Source organism: Muscardinus avellanarius (genome assembly GCF_963383645.1).
Source record: "Muscardinus avellanarius genome assembly, chromosome: 1".
In the NCBI taxonomy this organism is placed as follows: Eukaryota; Metazoa; Chordata; class Mammalia; order Rodentia; family Gliridae; genus Muscardinus; species Muscardinus avellanarius.
Window position 1 is genome coordinate 27,650,540 of NC_137786.1, and position 26,797 is coordinate 27,677,336.

At 39.9% G+C, this 26,797-nt stretch overlaps 1 protein-coding gene across 1 annotated transcript in view; it reads right to left on the bottom strand.

The window, feature by feature from the left end:
- Positions 1 to 1,702: 1,702 nt before the first annotated feature.
- The window catches only part of DROSHA (drosha ribonuclease III), a gene marked incomplete at both ends in the record, with an annotated part of 135,869 nt that continues 110,774 nt past the window's right edge, over positions 1,703 to 26,797 (bottom strand). Inside the window, 8 exons of the mRNA XM_080692383.1 lie at positions 1,703 to 1,833; positions 6,323 to 6,369; positions 7,161 to 7,253; positions 9,777 to 9,880; positions 9,972 to 10,054; positions 11,702 to 11,843; positions 24,413 to 24,518; positions 25,499 to 25,656. Coding sequence (XP_080548509.1) covers positions 1,703 to 1,833; positions 6,323 to 6,369; positions 7,161 to 7,253; positions 9,777 to 9,880; positions 9,972 to 10,054; positions 11,702 to 11,843; positions 24,413 to 24,518; positions 25,499 to 25,656 — 864 coding nt within the window. The remainder of the gene's footprint in view (positions 1,834 to 6,322; positions 6,370 to 7,160; positions 7,254 to 9,776; positions 9,881 to 9,971; positions 10,055 to 11,701; positions 11,844 to 24,412; positions 24,519 to 25,498; positions 25,657 to 26,797) is intronic.

Below are 26,797 nucleotides of genomic sequence, written 5' to 3' on the forward strand. Positions count from 1 at the left end.
TCAGAAATGAGCCCCCTTCTGCCTCTCCTGCTGGCTTCACTGGTGGAGAAAAGGGTACCACGACAGCCTTTTTCTTATAGACACCATTGCATTTTTTAGGGTTAACAAATTAAAAAACCTAAGGTCATCTAATACGAGGGAGGGGTGAGAATGTGGCAGCAACAAATTGCATTCATTTTTTACCTGACTGGTTAATGAATGATGGTACACCCATAACTGATGCATAAGGTATGCATTAGTATGCAGCCATCAATAATTATTATGTAAATATAGAGTCAATACTCAAAGATGTACAAGATATGTTACCAAGTTAAAAAGAAAAGCTATGGAAACTCTAAGTGTGGCATCCCACTGCTTAAACACTTGAGTGTATGTGTGCACAAGTGTACACACACAGGTCTGACAGGACATAAAAATTCTCTGGGTGACAGAATCATGAGATTTGTTTTCCTTTGTTTGCTTTGCACTTTCCCCGCAATATTCTCGAAGTAACATGTGCTTCTTTTCCTGCTAAGAAAATTAATATGTTTTCCAAATTTTCAATCATGGATCTATAACACTTAAGTTATGTAGATAAGAAGCATTCGTGCCTCTCTTCGTCTTACCCTTTTGGGGACATTCCCCCAGCTGCCTATGTAAAACAGCACCACGGCCTCTCTGCACTTCTTGCCACTGGCTTTCTCCTGTGCTGACAGTGCTCCTGCCCTAGCGCACATGCTCCCAGGGGTGGGCTCCGCTTTGATCCTCACTATACCCCCAGGGTTTGGGAAGGTACACAGTAGGCACTCAATATGTGATATTTGTTGAAATAATACATGAAAACACATTTATATTACAAGTTTTGCTTTTATTAATAAGATACCAGTGAGGTTCCGTGTAAAGTAGTATTTTTAAAAATGTCATGTCTTCTAATGTAGTTAGCCCTTTACTGAAGGAACCACTTAGAGAAGCTGACGAAAGCTACAAACACTCCTCTTCCTGTCCCCTCCCGACCAATGCCCACCGCACATAAAGCTGAATACACCTTCAGGAAGTTCTGAGATGTCCCTGAAGTCTCACTTATCAAAGAGATTTCTGACCCCAGGGTGAGAATCATGATTTCTCCTAAATTCTAGAGATTCAAAGCATACCCGTGACTCAAATACCAGCACCCCCACCCCTCTACTAGCCCGTTAAATGTCAAATGGATTCCTTCCGTAAAGGTCTCACTCTTGAAGTGGGGTAAGTTCAATATTTACAGCTGAGAACCTGAAATGTACAGATACAAGCTAAAAATTTCAGTTAATAATCCAGAGATAAATCGCTACTACTATAGTGTAGTCAAAATGTCTGGTAAAGTGAATCTGTCGCTTGTCAGCAGAAAATCTGAGGTCACAATCTAAGACAGAGATAGAAAAACAGGATGTATTCCACATGGAATATGCTTTTTAGAATTTTATTGTTTAAAGAACAAAATAAAAGGGAATAATGCACATCCACCAAAGTGAAGTCTTCCATGAAAAAGAAGCAGCAAATACTTTGTAAGAAAGACCTTCCAGCTAAAAAGAGAATATCAGATCAGTAAGACAACAATAGCGGTTTGACTCTGTTTTATTTCGATGGGTACACTTCATTCATTGTCTGAAGGGAAACTAGGCTGGGTCTCAATGGGCAGCAGTCACAGTTGTTAAGCAAGTAAACACTCCGCCACCTCCGGTCCGCCTTACTTCTTTATGTCTTCAGCCTCATCTGGCTCTCTCTCTTGGTGCTCTCTTTCCCACCTCATTTCTTTTAACTCTTGTCTGTATTTCCGTTCAATGAACCGCTTCTGATGGGCCATCTGGGGGAAGTTATCTGACACAGGAGACATATTTTATACTTAATAAAGGATAGTCACAAGTGCAAAAATGGATACAAAACTAAACAAATGCACACACAAACATACATCATCTATGTACAGTTGTGTTCTGTAAGGTAAGAGAAAAATATAACAACCGTTCATCTTCTTTCCTTTTGCTATTTGAAGTCTCTATCAGCACCCCCAATTCTAGATTCCAGTATCTGATGGGATACTTGAGTATAAAAGGAATCAAAACGGAAAGAAATGTGAAACTCAGAAGTGTGGTTTGGGAATTTTCCCCAACCAGATGCTTTAACATCACTCCTCTAGCAACAAGTGACTTTTGGGAGAGATGAAAGGATACTGTACGATGGAGTTGCCTATTTTTGAAAAGCTTCAAGCAAATAATGACAGTACCACACCCTTATTTATGAATATCAATGTTTCAGAGCATAAAGATTATCAGCTAGACAAAAGGCGGCCACATTCTAAGTCATTCGGTCTAACAATTAATTCTATTTTCAAAGACTGCCATGAGAGGCCTAAAGCTCTACCTGAAAAAGTAACTCAAGTACAGCACTTCGGTTTGATTAAAGGAAAAAGCATCGCTCGATGGCTTATGCTACATTTAGTTTAGATATCTGACTCTGTGCAAGAGCACTGACACCATGAAAATCTAAGATTTAGAAATTTTACAATCCTCTTGTCACATGGTGGCATAACTTTCCTGTAGCAATGAAATAAGAAATCAGGCATAGATTAAGGAATAACCATTTTACATACTCAGTCAACAGGCACATATATAAATGACAAACATCATGAAGAAACCATGCAGCATCTGGTAACAGGAAAGTGGTGTTGCCCGCCTGGCCAGAATGTGTAGAGAAGGGGCGCCACTTCCAGCCGCACACGTGGAGAAACAGGGCAGAGGGAGAAGATGGCATGTCGGAAAGAAAGTTTCTCTCCTTAGCTTAAGAGTGAAGCCTAATGAAATTGAGTCTACCTATATATGACATTCTCCTAAATTATTTCTTCTACCTTTTTATTTTTTTCCCATTTTTTATTTTGAAACAGGGTCTCACTAAGTTGTGGAGGAGTACACTAAGTAAGGCTGGCCTTGAACCTGCGATCCTCCTGTCTCAGCCTCCCAGGTACTGGGACTACATGCATATGCCACCATGCCTGGCCTCTTCTCCCTTCTTACACGGTGGTCCACCCTCATTCCCGGTTAGGAAAGGGGTAGGAAGGCAGGAAAACACCTGAAAGGCAGGCAGGGAATCAGCAAAGACTTCGTGTGTTGGGAACAGTGATTTTTAAAACAGACAAGAAATATCTCATCTATGTTTTATAAATAAAACAGTAATAAGCCGGGCGTGGTGGCGCACGCTTGTAATCCCCGCGCTTGGGAGGCAAAGACAGGAGGATCGCGCAGGTTCGAAGCCAGCCGTGCTGGCTTAAGAGACCCTGTTTCCAAATAAAATATAAAATAGGTCTGAGAGTGTAGCCTGGAGGTAGAAGGGTTTCATCCCCAGTACCACCAAAAAGAAAAAAAAAAGTACTTTCATAAATAAATCCCAAGAAGTCAGCCATAAATCAAGTTCCTATGAAATGAACCAAGTCTATTGTAACACTGAATTTGCATTTTTTAAAATTCTACTATATCTAACCATTGAAAAACTGACTTTATCCTAATAAGTAAAGTTATACTTTATACACACACACACACACACACACACACACACACACACACATGGCACAACATAAATGTGTATATTATAGACATATATGAACATTTAAAATCATTCCATCATCTACCCTTACATTGGGAGACTATAGGTTTGAATTTATGGAATTTTTTTTTCTTTTTCTTTCTTTCTTTCTTTCTTTTTTTTTTTTTGGTGGTACTGGGGGTGGAACCCAGAGGCTTTCTACCTCCGGGCTATGCTCCCAGACCTATTTTATATTTTATTTGGAAACAGGGTTTCACTAAGTTGCTTGAGAGCCTCACTCAGTAGCTGAGGCTTTAAACCTGTGCGATCCTCCTGTCTCAGCCTCCCAAGTACGGGGATTACAAGCGTGCACCTCCACGCCCGGCTATGGAATTTTTTTTCCTACTTACTACAGTATAAGTATTTTCCCATATTATTACTCTTCAAAAACATTTTAATGGCTATAAAATATTACAGTATTTGGGTACAAGCAGGGTTGGTAAACTATTGCCAACTGGCCACATATAGCCCTTTACTTGTTTTTATAAATGAAGTTTTATTGGAATACAAATATACCTGTTAGTCTGCATACTACCTATGCTTATAGGCTACAATGGTAGCATTGAGTAAATGTTTCAGAGACTGTATGGCCCGTGAAACCTAAAATATTTATTTTTGGCTCTTTACAGAAAATGTTTGCTACCTCCTAGGATATACCATAATTTATTAAACATTTTCTTATTGTAAAACATACAGTTTGACATTTTTCTATTATAGGTCAACTTGTGATTATCATGGTATTTGAACTTTATTTCATAATTCCAAAGATTGGATTCTTAGAAATGAAATCTGATTCAAAGGGTATGAGCTTCTTTAAGGACCTGACATACTGCTTTTCAGCAGTTTAACAATTCATTCCTCCCAGTGGAAGTCTGTCTCAGACTGGATGATTTCTCTAATATTGTTTTATAGTTGGAGACAAAGAGCCCTCCAAGGATAACCTTTAACAATTGTATAACTGGAAAATGGAATCTCACTTTTATTTCAATATGTGATTGTGAATTTATATACTATGGGTGAAGAAGTTCCCAATGAAGTCAATGTAAAATTCTTAGTGAAGAGTCCATAAACATTGGATGCTGGCGGCATGGTCTTCTACCCCCACTAACTAACCTACCCAACCCCAAACAGAAGTCATTGTCTACTGCCTTGCACCTAGCTTGGGGCTCTCCCATTTCCTGGAACCCCTCCCATGGCTGAGAATCCTGAGCCTCTTCAATTTCAGCTCCCACACTCTGCTCCTTCCCGCCTCTGAGCCGGGCACTTAAGCATAATAAAACTGCGTTGCCATGTGGTGCCCACAGAGTCTACTGTGTGGCACAATATGCCTGAAGAAAAATGCCTTGCAATTACACCTTCAGCTTACAAAAGCCAATGAAGTCCCTTATACGATCAATTATAAAAGTGAAGTTTCTTTGACCCAGGACATCCACTCTTGAGAATCTACCCTACAAAACTAAAAGCACCAAGCAAATAGACATCTGTTGTTGACAGTGATAAGACACAAACACACACACACACACACACACACACACACACACACACTGTGAAATGACTATAAGAAAGCTGAACAAAATATAGCACATCTATAGTAGGAAATAGTATGTGGTTCAATCACTAAAGAATGGATTGAACCGAGTATGGTGGCTCACACTTGTAATCCTAGTATTTGAGAAGCTGAGACAGGAGGATCACGAGTTCAAAGCCAGCCTCAGTAATTTAGTGAGACACTGTTTAAAAAAAAAAAAAAAAAGGCGGGCATGGTGGCATATGCTTGTAATCCCAGCATTCGGGAGGCTGAGACTGGAGGATCCTGGTTTGCAGACAGCCTCAGCTACTTACTGAGGCCCTCTGCAATTAAGTGAAACGCTGTTTCAAAATAAAGAAAAAAATAGGGCAGGGGGTATAGCTTGGAAATTGAATGACCCTGGGTTCCATCCCCAGACCCTCAATAAATAAATAAATAAATACATACATACATACATAAATAAATAAATTAGGACTAGGGAAGTTGGGTGTGGTGGCACACGCTTGTAATCTTAGTACTTGGGAGGCTGAGACAGGAGGATCACAGGTTCATGGCCAGCCTCAGCTACTTAGTGAGATTCTGTTTCAAAATAAAGATTAAAATATAGGGTTGGGGGTGTAGCTCAGAAGTAGAAAGCCCTTGCATTCAATCCCTAGGACCACCAAAAGAAGAAAGAAGTAAGGATGGAGGGAGGGAGGGAGAGGATGGGATCGGATTCATTCCCTGACTTGCAAGGCTGCCCATGATATACTATTAAGCTAAAACAATATATCCTATTAGATGAGATAAGTTAATATGGAAGTATATACAGGAGTATGCACACATCCCATTTTGATGAAACAGTGGCCAAAACGGAAAATAAAAAATCTTCTCATGTCCATGCCTGTGTCAGATTTTAGAAGTACAGAGAAATATGTGGATGGAAACAACGTAGCCTGTTCACACAGCTACCTGGACGAGAGTAGAAATCTATCCAAAAGAGAAAAATGTTGCTCAAAACGCACTCAGGAATACTTTTCTTTTTTAATTATAAGCCCATTTCATACATATCTCACATTCTACTGCACTCTCTGTATGGAGAATAATTATGAAGAAAACAAGATCACATTTTATCAGTACTTACCATTTTTCTGCTTCCTCATTTTCTTTCCATAAAACACTCATTACATTATGAACATATAATTATAGAAAAAGAGATAGGCTTACATTTTTCAAGTGCATCCATTGCTGCTCCCATTTCTGCTTGCTGAATACTATTAAATAAAATAAAGGTGAGGTAGGTTTTAATTAAAATTTTTTAAAAAATACAAGTTATGGCCATAAATTATTAAGGCTGATTTTACGTTTAGTGCATAAAATTTCATCTGATTACTTCTGCTGTCACATACTGAATTGCAGAGAGAGAAATATACACAAGACCACGCAAAAATGCCTTTTCTTTGCACAAAGCCTGTTTAAGATATTCTTTCTACACTTTTAGTATTTCTATAAATATCTTCCATTTATATTAAGTCTGAAGTATTTCTTACTTAAGTTTGAATACCCTCAGTGTAAAATTTGAAGAGGAAATGAATAAAATATATAGAGATAGGCAAGACACAGACTGGAGGGTTCAAAGAAAGGTGATAATGTACATAATTCTTTTACCTAAAGATGTGAACACTTCCACCAAGCTCAAGTGAGCCGTGACAGGAAATCAAAGGTCTAGCGGCTATGTCATGCACAACATGACAAATTTCCCTTGTCTAGCGTGCACTGCCGTGCTGATACTAAACTGGACAGATATAACCTGTGCTCCAGCTAATGGGATCTCCTCTGTGTAGCCAAAGCCCCTTATGAAAAGGCATTCCCCTGTCCAAGTCTGATTATCAAGTTTAGGGGTGGCTGGTGGCAACAAGAGTCCTTGGAATCCACTCTGCTTTAACCCTCAAATACGCTACACACTAAATTAGCAAAGACAGACTGCAGGGTTTGGAAATACCAGTAGGGACTTCCTGTACACAGGTAGTCATTCAATGAAATTATAACTATTTTCTTCTCATACCTTGGTCCTTTCCCACAGCCGATTCGTTCTCCCTTGAAATAAACAGCCACGGTATAGGTTCTAGCATGTGATGGCCCCACCGTCTGCAAAGTTCTGAAGGGAAAGAAAAGAATATTAATTATAAAGAAGTGTTATTTATTTCTGAGATAACATAACTCTAACACATACTTACTGCGTAGATAGAGGAAAGTAAAAATAACAAAGATACATGAAAATGGTGGAAAAGGAAGAGAGATAAGTTTTTGATAGACTACCTTGACAAATACATAGAAAACATTTTAAATTCTGCACTACATTTTTATATTTTTCTATATTTTTCTATATTTTTCCAAAGTAATATAGCCTCTAAAGTCTCACAGTGAACATTTATACTTTTAAATAATTTCTAAGAGTGCATAACCCATGTATCATAAAATCATCAAACTTCAACTGTGAAGTCAACAGCTTCACTCTGCTCATTTTCAGTAAGCAGAGCTAAAGGCAGTAAATATTTGGGTAACACACCTCAAGTCATGTCTGAGTGGTTTCACATCCTTTATGAATTCTTTCTAATGTCTAATATTTTAGCAAGAAGATCAGAAAATATAATTAATTTTGGAAACATCTGGGATCATTTTAAAGGTACATTATAATGCCAAGTATACAACACAATCACCAAAAAACAAAGCTGTAGGTACTCTGAATTTTAATGATGTGGAGCAGATTTGAAATGCAGTAAAACTGATAACTTCATGGAAAAGGGAAATTAAAAGCAGCCAACAAAGATAATGGAGTAAACACAGTAGTCGTGAAAAAACTATGTAAAACAACCCCATCATCTTGATAAAGAACAAAGTCATGGTGTACTTTCATGTGGGGGATTTATGAAAGGGAAGTACAGTAATTTCCTTTGTTCATAAACTTCAAAGAATGAACGTGCATGGTGGCTTCTCTAAGGTAGCACTAGTAACTAAGTACTCTAAGGTAGTAATCATGCCCGTGCTATGAGAAGTTCATCATCCTTATTGTCTATTGAACCTTAATTATCACTTTGATAGGAAATACTCTGAGACTTTCAATATGATGCAGTTTAGATATTCATTATGCTTAGGCCGGGCGTGGTGGCGCAGCTTATAATCCCCGCGCTTGGGAGGTGGAGACAGGAGGATCGCGCAGGGTTGAAGCCAGCCGCGCTGGCGTAAGGGACCCTGTTTCAAAAATATAAAACAGGTCTGGGAGTGTAGCCTGGATGTAGAAGGGCTTCCAGGAACCCCAGTACCACCCCCCCCCAAAAAAGATATTCATTATGCTTATTAGGCACATATTAAAGTGCTACTTCTAAACATTTGAACTCCCCCCACCAAAAAAATAAAAGAAACGTTTCACAGTGACAGCTTCTTGGCACAATCCAGAGTAGCTTGCTGTGGGTGACTCAACCTTCTCCTGGCCTCAGTTTTGCTTTTAGCAAAAAAGTCTACAAACCGTTATGAGTATTAAATAAAAACATGAAAAAGAATTTGAATTCCCAACTGCCATTCCGTGTTTTTCCTTGAGTATTTTAAAGCCTGAAAAGTCCAAAGAAGGGCTTTCATTCTATGTGGAACACACATGCACAGACGTGTGCTTGCAACCATGTGCTTGCATACGGATGGGGCAAAACAGCAATGAAAATATATTTTTTAACAGCCCTAAAATCACATATTGAGAATACTTTGGGATCTAGCCCATCTAGTTCAACAATCCTTTCACTTTGCAATTCCTCTTTAAACTACCCTTTGAATCAATATATGAATGTCATAAGATAATTACTTGACTTCAGAGTCAAACTTTTTTCATCAAAACCAGTGTTATATGGTGTAGTGACCACTACTTACCTACATTCCTTTTCAATGGCTTTTGGTTACCACTCAAAGAGTAAAGATACTCATAAGTACAAGACAGTTTTGGACACAAATTCTTATGATTGTCTAATGTAGATTTACTGCCTAGTAAAGCTTATAAAAATAAGATAAATATAAAAAAGGTACCTAATAACTATTTAATCTGATTTTTTATCTTAATCTCATAATCTTAGATGTCTTCTTGCTAGGCAGTAGTTCACAGAAAATTTGAGAGATGGGAGAAGGCACAGAGATGACTGAAAGGTGCCCCTAACTTATAGTCAAGCCCAAGAGGCCCAAACAGTGTCTGCAGTTAGGCGCGATGGTGCATGCCGGTAATTCCAGTACTTGGGAGACTGAGACAGGAGGATCCCAGGTTCAAAGTCAGCCTCAGCAACTTAGCGAGGCTCCTAGCCACTTAGCAAAACCCTGTTTTGAGTAGAACACCGTTGGGTTCAATCTCTAGCACCACAGGAAAAAAAAAGTGCTTCTGTGTTGGGCCCAGTGTCACTCTGACAGCCAGGAAGTCTCAGTCCTGGGCTCTTTTCTTTTTTATCCTTTTATTGCACAATATAATTATATATCACAGTGAGATTCAAAGTGACACAAACATACATGCACACATCGCTTAGTGCATATCCCTCCATATTCAATCCTGGGCTTCTGTCATGACTGCCCATCGGTTTTTCCTCAAAGCACATGGAAGATCAATTCTAGGCACGCTGGGCTCAACAGCCTGCAGGCAGCAAGTACTTACTTATACAGGGGAATGTCTGGCTCTTTTCCTTCTGTCCTAAGTGTCAAGCAACACTGCTGCAGCTGGGATTTGGGGTCATTCCAATCCTGATTCAAAATGAACTCCTGTGGTAAGTCCCCAAAAAGCATTTAGTAATGAGTTATCGAATCACCAGAAACAAAGCATACCACTAATTTAAACTTCATAGGAGCTTACTTTTAATCGTGGAAAGAAACAGACATTCATGAAAGTATGGACATATTCCAAGTCCTTATCAATGTACAGTGCTGCAATAAATGCTAGAAAAAAAAACATTTAAAAATAAATCAAAGTTCACTGGCATTTGACAAAAGGAGTTAGAGCCTTAGACTTTTAAGCAACATTGTTACAAAGGTTTTCAACTTTCAGGCCCTCTTTATTTTAGCATAATCATTTCATCTTTCTACAAACAAAACTCTACTCTTTATCACTAATATTAGAAGCAGCAACATAGATGTGTGATTAAGATGCAAAATCATAGAGTACAAAAGCCAAATTTTACTTAGCTAAAGGCTAAATGAATAGTTAGTTTAGAAAATATACAAAATGTTGCTATATATATAGCAGGAAAAGAATAGTATCTGGGAACACAACCATGTTAATATCAAACAAATCAAAATGGAACTTGCAGATCATATAGGAAACCAGAATTAAGCACATCCTTGGGCCCTGCCACTCTCAACACCAGTCTTGAGATCACCCATGTGTATGGGTCCTATGTCAGATTTCATGAACAGAAAAATAAACTGGACAATTTAAAGGTATGATCTGCCCAAACCAAGAAAAACTTAATTCTGGGCTTAATGAGAACATAACAATCTATACAACTTTGCATTAATAAATGGTCTGACCCCCAAAGGTGATTTCAAAGGACCTTTAGCCAAGTAAACAAATGACACATTTTTAAAATTTTTGTGGCATCGAGGATTGAACCTAGAGAGGTTCTACCTCTGAGCTACACCCTCAGCCCTATTTTATTTTACTTTTTATTTTGAAACATGGTCTCTAAGTTGCCAAGGGCCTTGCTAAGACTTGCCTTGAGCCTGTTATCCTGCCTGTCTCAGCCTCCCAAGTACTAGGATTACAGGTTTGTGCCACCAAACCTGGCCAAACAGTGCACTTGTAAAAGGAGGAATAAAAATAGCTTTCATTGAGCTAAAAAATAATGCCAAGTAACATTGATTTCTCAACTACATTTTCATATAATCTTAATCTTTCAATTACTTTTCTTTAGTTGCAAAGAAGTTCCTTAGATTGTCTTCACTTTGTAAATGAGTTGCTTTTGTACAGGCTCTAATATTTGCATATAATTACAATTGTCAAAAATACTATAACATAAAAAAGAAAATTTCTAAGGCCCAGTAAATGATCTACTTCCTTTGAAGTAATAGCAGAAACAATAAAATTTTGTGCATAATCCTTTAGTCGGCTATAATGGAATTATTTATAATGCGACCACACCATACCAGAAACTGCAAAAAATGACATCAGTCCATAGAGCTTTGAGCTACTTCAAAACAATAGATGATAATTTGTGTATTTAGTGAATAAATTACTCTTCCTTCTTTTATGTCTGTTTTGCCCTGCTGGGTGGCAAAACCGCTATGGTTCACAATGACCAATCTTCACAATCTGTTACTGTTTCACACAAAGGAATATGATGGCTTAGTGTTAGCACAGAGGGCTGCGCTGGCGTGGCTGATTGAATGTAAAATGTATTATTCAAATGTCAATTCCAAGTTATTCTCCTTCAAATAAGCTTTGGTGAAAAGTATAAACATAAAATAAAAGATAATATTAAGTTCTTTAGCCAGAAAATAACAACAACAAGAAGGACAAATACTGGTCAATGTCATTTAGACTTTTAACCTGTAGGTCGAGAGAAAAGCTGTACAACGTAGACTCACATTCCAAAAGATCGGCCAAGGTCTTGGTCCTCAGGGCCACCGGTCTCTTGGTTTTGTCGTTAGTTATGGCATACTCCTGCATGCCCAGCTCCTCGGCCACCTTGGCTTGAGTTCTGTTGTTCACCAAAGAGCTTCGCAGCAACTGGCCAAAAGGAATCGGGGTGCATAAGAAACCACTGTGCTTTTGGTCTCTCGCTCACTCCTGTGTTGGAGCCAACAGCCTGAGAGTATGTCATGACAGGACACCCAGGTACGTGAAGGCCTGAGTCCTCAACAGCTTCCCTCAGACGACAGTGACATACTCTATGTATTTCTAGCTTCTCTTTAATAGCTTATTCTGCACTGCTACCTGGATTTACCTGACATTTAAATAACTCATAGCTGGGCGTGGTACCGCACGCTTGTAATCCCAGCATTCGGGAGGCTGAGACCGGAGGATCGCAGTTGGCGGACGGCTTCAGCTACTACTTAGTGAGGCCCTCTGCAACTCAGTGAGACCCTATTTCAAAATAAAGAATAAAAAATAGGGCAGGGGGTGTAGCTTAGAGGTCAAATGCACCTGGGTTCCATCCCCAGAGCCGCAAAAATAAATAAATAAATAAACAAATAAATAACTCATTTACTTGTTCAGTAGCACTGGGCCAGGGTACGGGGTATGCTGTAATATGATAAAAGGTCATCGCATCCATTAAGTTTAACACTACTAAATGTGGAAGGATTAAAAACTTTAAAAATCAATTTTACTGAAGTATATATTCACTAAAATGCACTCATTTTGAGTGTAGTTAGATGAATTTTGAAAACCTCCAAATTCCTTGTACCCCAATGCAAGTGATCCTTCCCAGACACCACCTGTAAGCCTGCTTCCTGTCACTATATGTTTAAAATAAGCTTTAAGCCGGGCGTGGTGGCGCACGCTTGTAATCCCCGCGCTTGGGAGGCCGAGACAGGAGGATCGCACAGGTTTGAAGCCAGCCTCAGCTACTTAGTGAGGCTCTCAGCAACTTAGTGAGACCCCGTTTCCAAATAAAATATAAAAAAGGTCTGGGAGTATAGCCCGGAGGTAGAAAGCCTTTGGGTTTCACCCCCAGTACCACAAAAATAAATAAAATAAAATAAAATAAGCTTTAAACATTTAAAAATAAGCATCAAGTTTCATGACATTGGTCCTAATTTTGATAATTTTGATATTTGTGATTTTGATTTTAGATTTGACATTTAGATATTTAATTTAGGATTTAGAGAAATGTTTTGAGTAAGTACTACATATTTATGTACAATTTTACTTTTATTATTATTTTAAAGATTTATGCTATCTATCCTGAATCTCAGTTTCTCATATTAAGATCCTTTATCTTTAAATTAAAATAACATTTTCATATTTAAATTTCAAGAATTCAAAACAAAAATATCTACTGGAAATTCCAGACAGCTAAGCATCCTCCATGAACTACCCAAGTAGTAATTAGATACTGCATGAAGATTATGCAACCACTCCATCATAGAGGTGTCCAAGAAACAACCTGGCTAGAAGGAAAAGAAGGAGGCTAAGGAGAAGTGGGGAGACACCAAGATGGGAATTTGCTGAACAAACATTGAACATAATTATCCCTAACCTCTAAGATTTGGAGGAATAATGCACTTAAAACTCGGCTTTTCTTACAACAGGCAGAACGAATTCTTGGTTTCCTGCTGAAAATCCTTCCTGAAGACAAGAACCAGGAGGCGGCAGCAGCTGTGAATCATGCTGGTATTATGCTCTCCACTGTTCCACAGCACACTTTGTTTATTAGATGCAAGTTTTATGCTCTGTGGCTCCAGTGTCAACAGAGCTTATGAAAATCAAGATTTATTTTCAGTGCTTGATATTGAATTCTTGACAATAGATAAATAAGAAACAATATGTTCTTAATTTGTCTGACAATGATTCATGAAGCAGAAATACAACTTGATCTTCATAAGCCACGCTTGCTATTGAGTTTTAGACTTATTCTTTGCCTGACGCTGCTCCTGTCCTTCTCCTATTTTCTCTTTAACTCCATCTTTTCTTCAATATAATTTCACTGAAATTAATATCTACAAAGGAGCTCAAAATTTAAAAAGCCAAGCCAAGCTGAGTAGGATGGTGCAACTTAGTGAGACTCTTGTGTTAAAATTCAAAGTAGAGGGCTAGGAATGTAGCTTAGTGGTAGAACACACCTGGGTTCAGTCCTTAGCAACACACACGCATGTATGTACATATGCGCGCGCGCGCACACACACACACACACACACACACACACACACACACACACACGTCCAAGCATATAACATTAATAGAAGACGCAATCAATAAGGAGATCACCAGCCTAATTATCTTATAATTACAAAAAAATGTGAACTGAAGGTATATATCTTTTTGGTTTCAATATCAGACTGGAGCAGGAAGGGGGCCTCAAAGTAGTGGCCCCAGGGGATTAGAAGGGCTGTTTCAGATACACAGTCATGCTGAGAAAGGTGGGTCTTCTATGAATAGATGCTTTGGGGAGTGGACATGTATAAGAGTGATCAGGCCTCAGAACCAACAACCCTAGCGGTGCACACCAATATACACAAACGATGATGCACGGCAGGCAAGCAGCCGCCAGCTGCCACCTCCAGGGCCAGGCCTCTTCGCTCACTGTTGTACAGCAGTGCTGTCTGACCGTGAAGGAGAGCGGCGAGGATGCAAACAGAGGCACTGGCAGCTCCCAAGGCTGCAGGCGGCTAGCAGAAAGTGAGATCTCTAAGTTCTTGCCAAAAAACTCAAGAGCCTGAACCAAGAGTCAGTGGAGGAGAAGGACACTATTAATCTTCCAGATTTTTGTAGTCAGTTGAAATTTGGAAAATGAGCTGAAAAGAGGTAAGACCTTGCTCTTTATCTAAACATGGAAGTCACCGGGTGTGGTGGTGGTGGTGGCGCTCGCTTGTAATCCCCATGCTTGGGAAGCTGAGACAGGAGGGTCGCACAGGTTCGAAGCCAGCCTCAGCTACTGAGTGAGGCTCTCAGCAACTCAGTGAGACCCTGTTTCTAAATAAAATATAAAATAGGTCTGGGAGTATAGCCCGGAGGTAGAAAGCCTCTGGGTTCCACCCCCAGTACCACCAAAAATATTAAATAAATAAAATAGAAAAATGTATACAACATGGAAGTCCAAATAATGGTTTTTTAAATGACAATTTTCATTATTTCCTTTGCTGAACTCTGCTTCAGATTGCATCTGCTATTTGCCAGAGTAGGACTGTGGGTGGGGGGTTAGCAAGAAGAAAACCTTTTGAGGTTATGGTGGTACCAGTGGTGGAGGCTGATTATGCACTGGGCTCTGGGCTGAGACGTGAAGAACCCACCAGGATCAACAACATCCTATTGCTGCTTTCCGAAGTGGACACACTCTTAGGTAAGCTACACTCAGACTGGCTACTGTGATGCACTGCGGTGGCTTTGGTGCCCACAAAGACCACAGGCACATGCAGGTCTCTCGTTCCCCTCCCTCAGGAAGGCCGACTCCTGAGCAAAGGCATTTCAGGGGCTTGTCCACCTGGCTGTCATACTAGAATCACAAGGTGCTTCTGAAAAACTGGTGCCCAGGCCTCTCCCAAGAACTCCTGGGGATGTGACTCAGACACTTGCCTTTTGGAAAAACTCAATAGATATATCCTGATGCATGCAGAATCCGAACTGAAAATGCAGTGTCAGTGGGAGAATGGTAGGAAAGGTTTTCCAGAAAGAGAATATACTTCTATGGCAAAAGCAAGCTGCTGAGACACCGTAAGGTGACTACTGGCTAGAACTGGAGGAGAGATCATAGCCAAATGAGGAAAGCTGGCACGGGTGAGCCTGACAAGTGGTAAAAAGAAGTCTATCGTCTCCTAGAGGAGATGAGAAATTCTCAAGGAGGGCAGTGTCAAGTAGTTTATTTCAGAAAGACTGTGGTGGACGGATCTTAGTGTGGCCATACATAAGGATGGAAAGCCTACAGATGTTGATGCTATGAATTATTTTACAAAGGGAACATACCTGGTTTTTATTTTTAGTAGATATCTAGAAAATGAACATTAAGTATCCAAGTGATAGTTAGCAGACTATAAATAATGCCATGTGTTTGATACTCATAGTAAAAAAGCAACTGAGTTCACACTGTGGCTCTAGCATTTCCTACTGAAATGACTATGATATTAAATCTCTGTGGGACTCAATTTCCTCATCTGTAAAAAGTGGTACAAATATCACAGATTATAAGAATTTGAGTGGATATGCAAACTAACTATAGTGACTACCTTGCAATAAACACACCTGCTATGTTAGCTACTACTGTCATGCACAATAGCATCATCACCATTATCCAAGATTTGCTTGCTCTTCAGTAATGGGAAAAGAGTTCTAAAAAGTTCTAGGAACTTCTCTGTATTTGTTTTCAGGGCAAAATGTTCTGGATATATGTTCCCTCGTTGTGTTTAAAGTGCTCCGTTTTAAACCAGGCATGGTAGCACAGGCTTGTAATCCCAGTACTTGGAAGGCTGAGAAAGCAGGATTGCAGGTTTGCGGCTACTCAGCCCCGACTACTCAGTGAGGCCCCCAGCAACTTAGTGAAACCCTGTTTCAAAATCAAGAATAAAAATAGGGCTGGGGGTGTGGCTTGGAGTTAGAATGCCCCTGGGTTCCATCTCCAGTACTGCCCTCCGCAAAGTGCTCCATTTTACCAAATGCTAATCTGTCCCTTTTAGCTCTTTCCTTTGTGCCCTCTTAACAGTTTAGCTTGAAATTGCTAGAAACAATGAAGACAGCTATAGTTAGGGCTGTCTATAAACTTGAGAAAAGGACTGTTGACTACTGGTAGAATGTTGGACCAATTTAAACAAACCAAATCTCAAATTCTGGTTTTGAGAATGCAGGAGGTGTCTTATTAATTTGGCATATCAGACTTTCATAATTACTTAACTTAAATCTCCATAAGAATAAGATTTATTGGTTTAAATCAAACATACATGTTGGCATTCTGCCTCTAACTTCCCTCTTCACTGTTGAGTCTAAAGAGGAAACCACGGCAGAAAGACATGAGCTACCAAAGAGGGCCACCTAGTGTAAAGTAAGTAGACTGATTTATTATTTTGAAGGCTTTAATATAAGAACATGGGCTGAAAGCAGAATATACTATTAAAGGTGACAGTGATATGCCACACAGGTCTATTATACCAACAATGGTAGCCAGATGGTCTCCATTTCCCATGATAATTAAAGAAAAGACATACATATGCTAGCAGGCAGAATGCAGGTCAGATACAAAAAGCCGAGTTATGTCAGTGATGGAGAAACCCTCAAGCAGGAGGCTGGGGAATCTATCTTCTCAAAGAGATCTTTTAGATAAGATCCCTGTCCAGACGATTTATACGAAATGCTGTCTGGAGGCAGCAAAGCAGGATTAAGTCACTGGTTCTCAGCCTTTTATTTGTAATCCTTGCTCTTTCTCATTATCCCAAATCATTCCTCTAAAATCCAACGAAAACTTTCACAAGTTCATCTTACTAACGCATGCCAACAGTGGCCACAGTGCCTTGCACAGAGAGTAGCAACTCTTAGCTTGGTAGCAGAGGAAAGGCTAAGAGAAGGAAGACACAGAGAATGCTCCTACGGCTGAATATGTGTAGATGTCTCAGAGACAGGCACTTTGGCCTCAGAAAATGCTTTCTTTGAGACACTCTCACTATCCCCCCGACCCTACTGGGTAGGCTTACGTAAAAAAAAAAATACCATCAGCATATGAAACAGAACACCTTGCTTCTATAACCAATTCAAACTTGGTCATGCTAAAACAACTATGTAAATTTAACATTCCTTCTCGAATAGGCCTTTTAAAATACCTGACTTATACAGCAGTAGGTTTTTCCTCATCGGTATTCAAAATGTGAAAATCGTGACTACATTTGCTCAACTGTCCTTACTCCTTGTAAAGCAGGTGTCCAAGGGAATGGCCCAGAGCTAACTGCTGCATTGCACCGGGCGGCTCTGTGGCTGTGTGCCCTTTAATCACAATAATGATCATTTGCCATCCTACTACAAATGCAACTGTAATATGTAATCCAACACACGCTCTAAGTTAATTTTAATGCTTAGACATTTGTAAGTTAGTTTTCAATCTCTTCCTTTACGTATAAAGCAACATACTACTTCCCTGCAGGTCCACTTCCTCTTCCCTCTCAGTGAAACTTAACTGCCTGCAAAACTCTCTTTAACTTCTTTGCCATAGGATGGGCACTGCTGGGCATACAGACATGAACAAAAGCTACTCTCACAGAACTTCTAGTCTAGAGGTGTATGCAAAACGAAGCATGAGCCAGGAAGGGAAAGAACTCAGAATTTTGATGCAAGGTAGGCAGAAGGTCGTTTAGGGAAGTTTTCCCTGCATCCATATGCCATCCCAGAACATGTAAATAAGAGTAAGGGATGCCAGGAAGAGGAGGGCGAGGGCTTGAAGCAAAATGGTGTCCAGGTAGAGGAGTACCACAGTGAGAAGAACACAGAACACAGGGCCAGGCAGGTGGGCCCTGCTCATTCATTAGCCTGTCTGAATGAAGAACAACTGAAGCGTGTTAGCTGGGATCTGAAGATCATTCATTCAAACCCTATTTCCTAAGCACTGTATCCCAGGAATCCCCCAAGGTCTGAAGAAAACAAAAGCCTACGCCTTCGTGGGGGTTCACACGCTGATGGGAGGAGACAGACAATGAACGGTAAAAACAAAATATACTTTGTGCTAAGGGTAAAGTGAAGATGTGGTTCCAGGTTGCGGGAGGGGTGCCAGGCACAAGAAGAGGCTGCCTCCTTAAGCAGGGTGGGATACAGAAGGTCTCACTGAGATGGCTTTGAACAGAAACCTGAAGAAGGTGAGGGGTTTGGCTACACGGATTACCAGGAGGATCTGATGACCAGACGAACAAGCGCATGCACAGACTGTGACGGAAGGTCTTGCTCGGTGTCCCCGGGAGCCTTGCGGAGCTGCTGTGAAGAGTCCGGGAGACAAGGCAGAGACAGCAGGGAGCCAGGCCACACACCACACACGGTGACCACAACAGCACTGTCTTTACCCTTCGTACAACAGAGTGTGGGAGGTTTCGTGCAGAGGGGGGTTGTTATGTGGCTTCCCTTTGGATATACTGAAAATAGACTGAGGAGGGAATAAGGACCAGATGAAAGGGGATGGGTGAAATCTAGACAACCGTGACTCAGATCAGGGTGATAACAGCAGGGAAGAAGCGGTCAGGTTCAGGATAAACTTAGAAGGTAAAAATCAGTGGGATATGCTAATGGCTGGAGGTGTAAAATGAAAGAAAAGAGTTAAGAATGACTCCTGAGAGTTTTTGGCCTGAGAAACTGGAATGATGAAATGACTCTTACTTATATGGAGAACACTGGGAGAGAAGCAGGTTTGGTTTACAAAATTCATTTTGTTTTCAACACATTAGGCTTCAAGTGCCTATTATAAGTCCAACTAAGACGCCAGGTGTGGTGGCACATGCTTGTAATCCCAGTACTTGGGAGGCTGATACAGGATGACTGCAGATTCAAAACCAGCCTGGCGCCGGGCGTGGTGGCACACACTGATAATCCCGGCGCTTGGGAAGTGGAGACAGGAGGATTGTGTAGGTTCAAAGCCAGCCTCGCTGGCTTAGCAGACCCTGTTTCCAAATAAAAATATAAAAATAGGTCTGGGAGTGTAGCCTGGATGTAGAAGCATTTCCAGGAACCCCAGTACCACCAAAAAAATAAAAAAAAGCCAGCCTCAGCAATTGAGCGAGGCTCTCAGCAACCTAGTAAGACCTGTTTCCAAATAAGAAATAAAATCTTGTTGAGGGTGTAGCATTGAGGTAGAATATTTCTGGGTTCAATCCCCAGGACTATAAAACAAAACAAAACAAAAAACGTATTCAACTAAGGATTTGAATATATCAAGACAGTCAAGTACACCTATATTCAACAGATATGAGCCTGGAGTTTGAGGGAGAAATAAAGGCTTAAGACGTAAATCAGGAAGCTCTAAGGCAGACGGAATGAGATCACTTATGGAGCAAAAGTCAGTGGAGAAGAGAGGTCTGATAACCCGATGTTTAACAGTTGAGGAGATGGAGAGGAACAAGCGAAGTGGACTGAGGATGAGCTCTGAACTCTCCCAGGAGAGCGGCTGGGAGAAAGGCTCCTCTGGCTGTAGCATGAGAAATGGACTAGACAGGGGCACAAGTGGCCAGAAGAAGACAAGACCAGCGTAGGAAGCTACAAAATGACTTCCCACAGGCCGGAGACCTGGGCCTCCTGCGAGAGTTCTGCTTGAGAGACTGTCCATCTCTCAAGCAGAGCATAAAAATGCCCACAGGACACCGAAGGCAATCACTTCAAATAGTAGCCAACGTCCTGGGGGAAACGTGTGGACCCAGGGAGCCACTTCCTACAGGAAGATGCTGTGCGGCCTTGTGCTCTGTGCTGGCAGAACCTTGATTTTCCTTACCCTTTGTAATTTAAAAACCATCACTCCTTCCAACTGTGTCTCTCTGTGGATCGCATTCCTGTAGCATGTTGATAGCTATACAGAAATTACTGCAGTGGTCCAGGTGAGGGAGGTTGATGGAAAGGATGTTGATGATGGAGACAAGGGGAGGAGAAGATACATTTAAGAGGCACTGGAAGAGTAGAGCTGTCAGAGTCAGGAGTAGAGCTGTCAGGAGTAGAGGAGTCAGAGGCATGAGCCTGTGATCCTAGTACTTGGGAGGCTGAGAATGGAAGGAGTGCAGGTTGGAAGCCAACCGTAGCAACTTGGTGAGATCTTGTTTCAAAATTAAAAATAAAATAGGGCTGGAGGTGTAGCTCAGAGGTAAAATGCCCCTGGGTCAATACCTAGCACTGGAAAAAAAAAAAAAAAAGAGTAACACTGACAGGACTTGAGAAAGGGGTGGATTATGGCATGAAGGGATGGTGGCTAGAGGGAAGGAATGAAGACATTCCTAGGTTTCTGACACAACACTGGATAGGTGATGTCGCTATTTCATTATGACACTGGTGAGAGAAGATGAGAAACTGAGCCCTGGACATGCAAGGTGCTGAAGAGGCAGCTGGGGCCAGAGGTCAGGACAGACTGAGGGGCCTGAGGAGGTCAGCTGGAATTCTCCTGCCAAAAGGGTGAAGCTGCTGACAAATATAGAAAACCCTGCACTGGAGAGATTCTAGAAAGAAGACACGGCCAAGGAGTGATTTCTTAAGATACTGGGATATTTATTAGCTGTAAAGAAAAGATGAATCTGCAAAGTTAAAGTGGTAAGAAGAAGAAACTTAGAAAGTGCAGTGTGATAGAGGCCAATGGAAATTCTGGAAAGAGGAAACAATCATATCAATCCTGATCAAGTTAAATCCTTTAAAATATGTATTGAATTAATGACAGATCATCTTGCTCATACTAGCTGATCTGCTGGACCTGTCGATTTCTTTTTTTAAAGCTTTATTATTATTATTATTATTATTATTATTATTATTACTATTATTATTATTATTAGTAGTTGTTGTTGTACCTGGGGTAGAACCCAGGGGCTTTCTACCTCCAGGCTATACTCCCAGACATATTTTATATTTTATTTGGAAACAGGGCCTCACTAAATTGCTGAGAGCCTCACTAAATAGCTAAGGCTGGCTTCAAACCTGTGCGATCCTCCTGTCTCAGCCTCCCCAAAGCACAGGGATTACAAGCGTGCACCACCACGCCCGGCCTGGACCTGTCAATTTCTAACAAAGCTTTCTGCAACAATAATGCACAAAGCTATTCTATCATAATTTATTCATGTTACCATCATTCTAAGCTAATCAAAAGCTTTCTGACTGAAGAGGGCATGGCTGATAAACACTTGGGTGAAATGATACTCTGGCATTGAAGTAATTTTGGGAAAAAAACAGAACAGAAGCCTCTACCAGAATCCTGGTTTTAGCTTTTCTAGGAAGGGTGGGAATCTTGCCTTTTGGAGTTTTGGGTTCACTATGTGTTCAATGCAGGGGGAGTAAAGAATCATATATGCTGGGAGCAGGGAGGAAGCAATAAACTATTGATATATAAGTTCTCATCTCCTTCAGATCCAAGAGTTTACTGGTATTTCTGGAAGAATACCTGGGGGAAGATAGGGTGTTTGTATTTGAATCACACATTTTGAAGAGGCCTCTATGTGGCAATGAAATGAATTACCACTGCAAGCTATTTGGTTTGGTTTGGCTGTTTCTCAGATGAACCAGATACTCTACACCCATGAAGTCTATTATCTAATGGATAAATTACTGAACACACAATCTAGTGTTTTTCTAAGTAAGACCATTCCTCATAAGTTCTTTGTTTTCTTAATAATTTCACATGACCTCAAGAAGAAAACACTTTCTTTTCTATCTAAAAGCAGTTAACTTTTTTTTTTTTTTTTTTTTTTTTTTTGGTGGTACTGGGGTTCCTGGAAGCCCGTCTACCTCCGGGCTACACTCCCAGAACTATTTTTACATTTTTATTTGGAAACAGGGTCTCCTAAGCCAGCGCGCGGCTGACTTCGAACCTGCGCGATCCTCCTGTCTCAGCCTCCCAAGCGCGGGGATTACAAGCGTGCGCCACCACGCCCGGCTTTAAAAGCAGTTAACTTTAAGTGATAATCAATCATATGGCTAATTTAAATATAATAAGCTGGGCATGGTAGTGTAGGCTTGTGACTCCGGTACTTGGAAGGCTGAGACAGGAGGATCACAGGTTCAAAATCAGCCTTCACAATTTAGAGAGGGGCTCTCAGCAGCTTAATGAGATTCTGTTTCCAAATAAGAAATGAAATTGGGCCATGGATGTAGCTTGGGAGTAGAATGCCTCTGGTTCAATCCATAGGACCAAAACAAAACAAAATAAAACATAAATAAATTACAATTAAGAAAGAGAACTACTGACCCTTTAGCACTAGATACATTGTAGAAACCCAATAAATATTCACTGAGTGAAATAATGTTTAGAAATGCCACAAAAAATTACATCTAAACATAGCCAAACAACCATATTCTTCCTCATTCCAATATTTATGTCCCACAAATAAGATTCTATTCTGAGCCCGGGGTGGTGGCACACACTTGTAATCCCAGTACTTGGGAGGCTAAGTCAGGAGGATTGTGGGTTTGAGGACAGCACAGCTACTTAGTGAGGCCCTCTGCAATTTAGTAAGACCCTGTTTCAACATAAAGAATAAAAAATAGGGCTGGTGATGTAGCTTGTAGGTAGTACGCCCTAGTTTCCATCCCTAGTATTGTAAAATAAATAAATAGATAAATAAATGAATAAATAAATTCTATTCTGAATGCTCCTGAGTCCAATCTCTAATACCACACACACACACACACACACACACACAACAGGACTTGCGAATGGGCTGGAATATAGGAAAGGTAGATAGGGTGATAGGGTTTACAATCACACAAATAAGACCCAATTCCATTCAAAGCAAACACACATAAAAGTTGTGATGCAAAGGATGAAAAATGTATTATTTGCTTCAATGTAATAAAGAGGGCACCAGCAAAGTACCTTACAGTAAATCACTATTTTTCTATGTCCAATAAAATATGTGCTTTTCAGTGCCCAGTTCTCAAAGGATTTCTCAAAGGTTACACCTTTTACCTTCAGAGAGCATCATGACTGGCTTCTAGATGTGTTTTGTTCACCCTCTGGAGTATATTACTGATCGGCTTCACACAGTAAAACAGTATACAGCAATAAAAAGTTGAATCAAGTTTAATAAAATGAAACAACAGTGAGAAGAACGGTGACTACTTCACTTTATTAATAAATCAAACTTTGTAACTCCTTTTCAACTCTGCCATGGTCTAACCAAACTGAGTCCACTGCCTCTCACTTTTCTGATTTCCCTCTCTGTCAGTCCTTTTCTCGCTCATGCCCTGGTTTGGCTAGTTTCAGTGTATAGAAGGCCACTGCAAAGAAATTCCTCCCACTAATTCCCAGTAGCCAAACTGTACTCATCTTTGCAGGATCAACATCATCATATCCATGAAGCCTTCTGTGCACTACATGGCTAGAAGAAATCTTTTCCTAAACTGTACCAATGCAACAATTTACCTATGCCTCTTCATAAAAAACATTTTAGCCAGGAGTGGTGGCACACCCTTATAATCCCTGCGCTTGGGAGGCTGAGACAGGAGGGGTCCACCTCCTCTGGGTTCCACCCCCAGTACCACCAAAAAAATAAATAAAAGAAAGTAATTTTTTAAAATAAATGTTCAACGTTGCATTAGTTTTAGCTACTTATACTTTTATACCATATATTTACATGTAGAAACACACATACATACATATATATAAAGAGAATCTATTTGTAGTTATTTGTTTGTATTTTAATTTCTTCCAATAGTTTTTGAAAGTCGTTATGAATAAACTTGACGTTGATTAGTCTTTGTATTCTCATTGACATCAAACTCAGTGTCTTACACAGAGCGTAGGTGATCATTAAATGAAGAAACATAAAATAAATTTTCATGGCATATTTTTCTTATATAGAATTTGCACAAAAATAAACAAAGCCACATGACATAAAGAACTAAGTCATCAGTTATTTAAATATATACTTGGCCTTCTCATTTTCACTCCCTCTTACACAGCAGGATTACTGGAGTAAGAAAGACCCGCAACTCACTGTTAAGTGTCCTTCATGATGATCTGGGAAATGAATAAATAAGTACTCAGTGGCAACCAGCTGCATTATAGAGTCACCTAGAAATTCCATCCTCTGATTGTGACCTCTGGAAAAAGAAACATCAATGTAAAAAAAAAAATCAATGAGCACTTGTGAATTTCAGAAAAAAATTAAAAATTTTAAAAAGGCATGACTTTAAAAGGGAATGTATTCATCTTGCTTTAAAGCACAACGTTAAATACAATTCCCTGATGCTCCTCAAGGAATTGTTAGTTTAGGTTGAGCTTCAAAGAAGAGTAAAGCGAGTGCTGTCTCCGCAGTAAATCACTGGTAAATATTGCCTGTTCAGAAACCAAGGAGTAACGAATTAAAAACAAAATACAGGCAATAATTTTAAAACAAAACAAAGCAAAATGGCCCAAGATTTTTTTTCACACGATCAATTTAATATATATTCCATTATTCAAACCTAAAATCCAGTTGAAAAACACTAAAAAAAAATTATGATAAAAATCTCTTATCTTTACCATTTATAGAAAATTGTTGAGAATATATGATTTGGGATAAGAGAGTCAAAACGTACATAAAAATCCCAAAATAAGTAAGGGTTTGCTTATTTTCTTAATTATCTCACTAGCTCATCATGAAATCATTCATCTAGAGCAGGGGTCGGAGGCGCAATTTCATCAGTTTGTTTCTATGAATAAAGTTGACTAGGACCCAGCCACACGCATTCATATATAATCTATGGCTGCTTTCATGCTCTATGGCAGGGTCAGATCTCAGACTACATGGTCTGCAAAGTAAAAAATATTTAATATCCGTCCTTGCATGGAAAAAAATTTTTCTTCCCTTCACACTTCTCTTAAGTTTCATGCAGGAAGTAATCATGACAATGGTACCAATAACAATGAACTGAAGCATTCCTCTGCTCCACACTACTCAAGGTCTGGCTACTCATCTGTCTCACAATGATTTTCTGGGAAACATGTTTGAAATCCCAATTCCTTTGAAAGGCATACAGAAAGGTTTGGGGCTGCTTCGTCTAAACGGTCACACTGGACTACACAAGAACTTCTAACTCACAGGGTCAGATGGTTAAATCCCACAGTTCTCAATGTGAACGCCCTTGCCAGAAGCCGAACGTGAGTAAAAATTACTCCGATGGCCTCTTCAAACTCAGTGAGCTTCTGTAGGACTGGAGATGTTTCAATAAGTTGTCGATCAGTATTTGGCTCTTGTAGCTGGAGAAAAAGAGACATAAGTAGGCATCATGAGTAGATTTTACTTGGAAGACTAATTATCAATTCCAGGACAGTGTTTTATAAAATTCTGTCTCCCGTGGGCAGAAATTTCTGAAATGCCATTAAACATGGAAGCTTCTTTCTCATCTCTTAAAAAGGCAAACAAACCTAATATTTAAAGAAGGCTCAAATATTTTCCAATCTTCTATCATATTTCAAGGCCAAGTACTGTACACAGATAGTTCAAAATCCCAAGTATTAGATTAAATCTCCAAGGAAGACGCAAGCTGAAGAACAGCTGGTAGAGAATATTTATATCTGGTAAAGCAGTGGTTCTCAAACCTTAGCATTCTTGAGATGCTTGCACGGCTTGTCAAAGGCAGATGGCTGGGCTTTACCCCCTGAGTGACTGATTTTGTATGTTTGGAATGAGGACCAAGAATCTTTCTTTCTGGTAAGTTCCCAGGAGATGCAGATGCTGCTAGTCTGGGTAACACTTTGAGACCCAGTATTTTAGTTACTTGACTACTGTGTGTCTTCTAGGGACCAAACTATTTAGGCAAATGAGAATCATTAGAACTGAATTCAGCTCATACTGGAGATTACTATACCACTAGACAGGTGCCGCAACACATAACAATGAGCTTTAACAACTGGCAGAGAGCAAATGTGAAAAGTTTAATTAACAACTCTGTACAATCTCATATAATTAATAAAAAAAATTTTTGAGTGTGTGGTACTGGGGATTGAAACCAGGGTGGTTTACCTCTAAGCTAAACCCCTAGCCTGATCTCTATTTTTTATTTTGAAATTGGGTCTTACTAAGTTGCCGAGGCTGTCCTCGAACCTGCAATTCTGCCTTAAGTACTGGGATTACAAGTGTGCACCACCACGTCCAGCTAAAATGTATTTTAAATGAATTAATGTCATTTATTACTATAGAGCCTCTTATGAGGGTTCAACCACTGGTAATTGATCTATTTATTTATATTCATTTAAAAAATATTCTAGGTGAGTATAGATTATGTATATACCCCAAAATTTAAGAGAAAAAAGAGCAAGGAATAGAAAGAATTTTTAAACCAGCTGAGGAAAAGTGTGTCACTATCTTTTAAATGTCTTGAGTAAAAAGCCATCATAT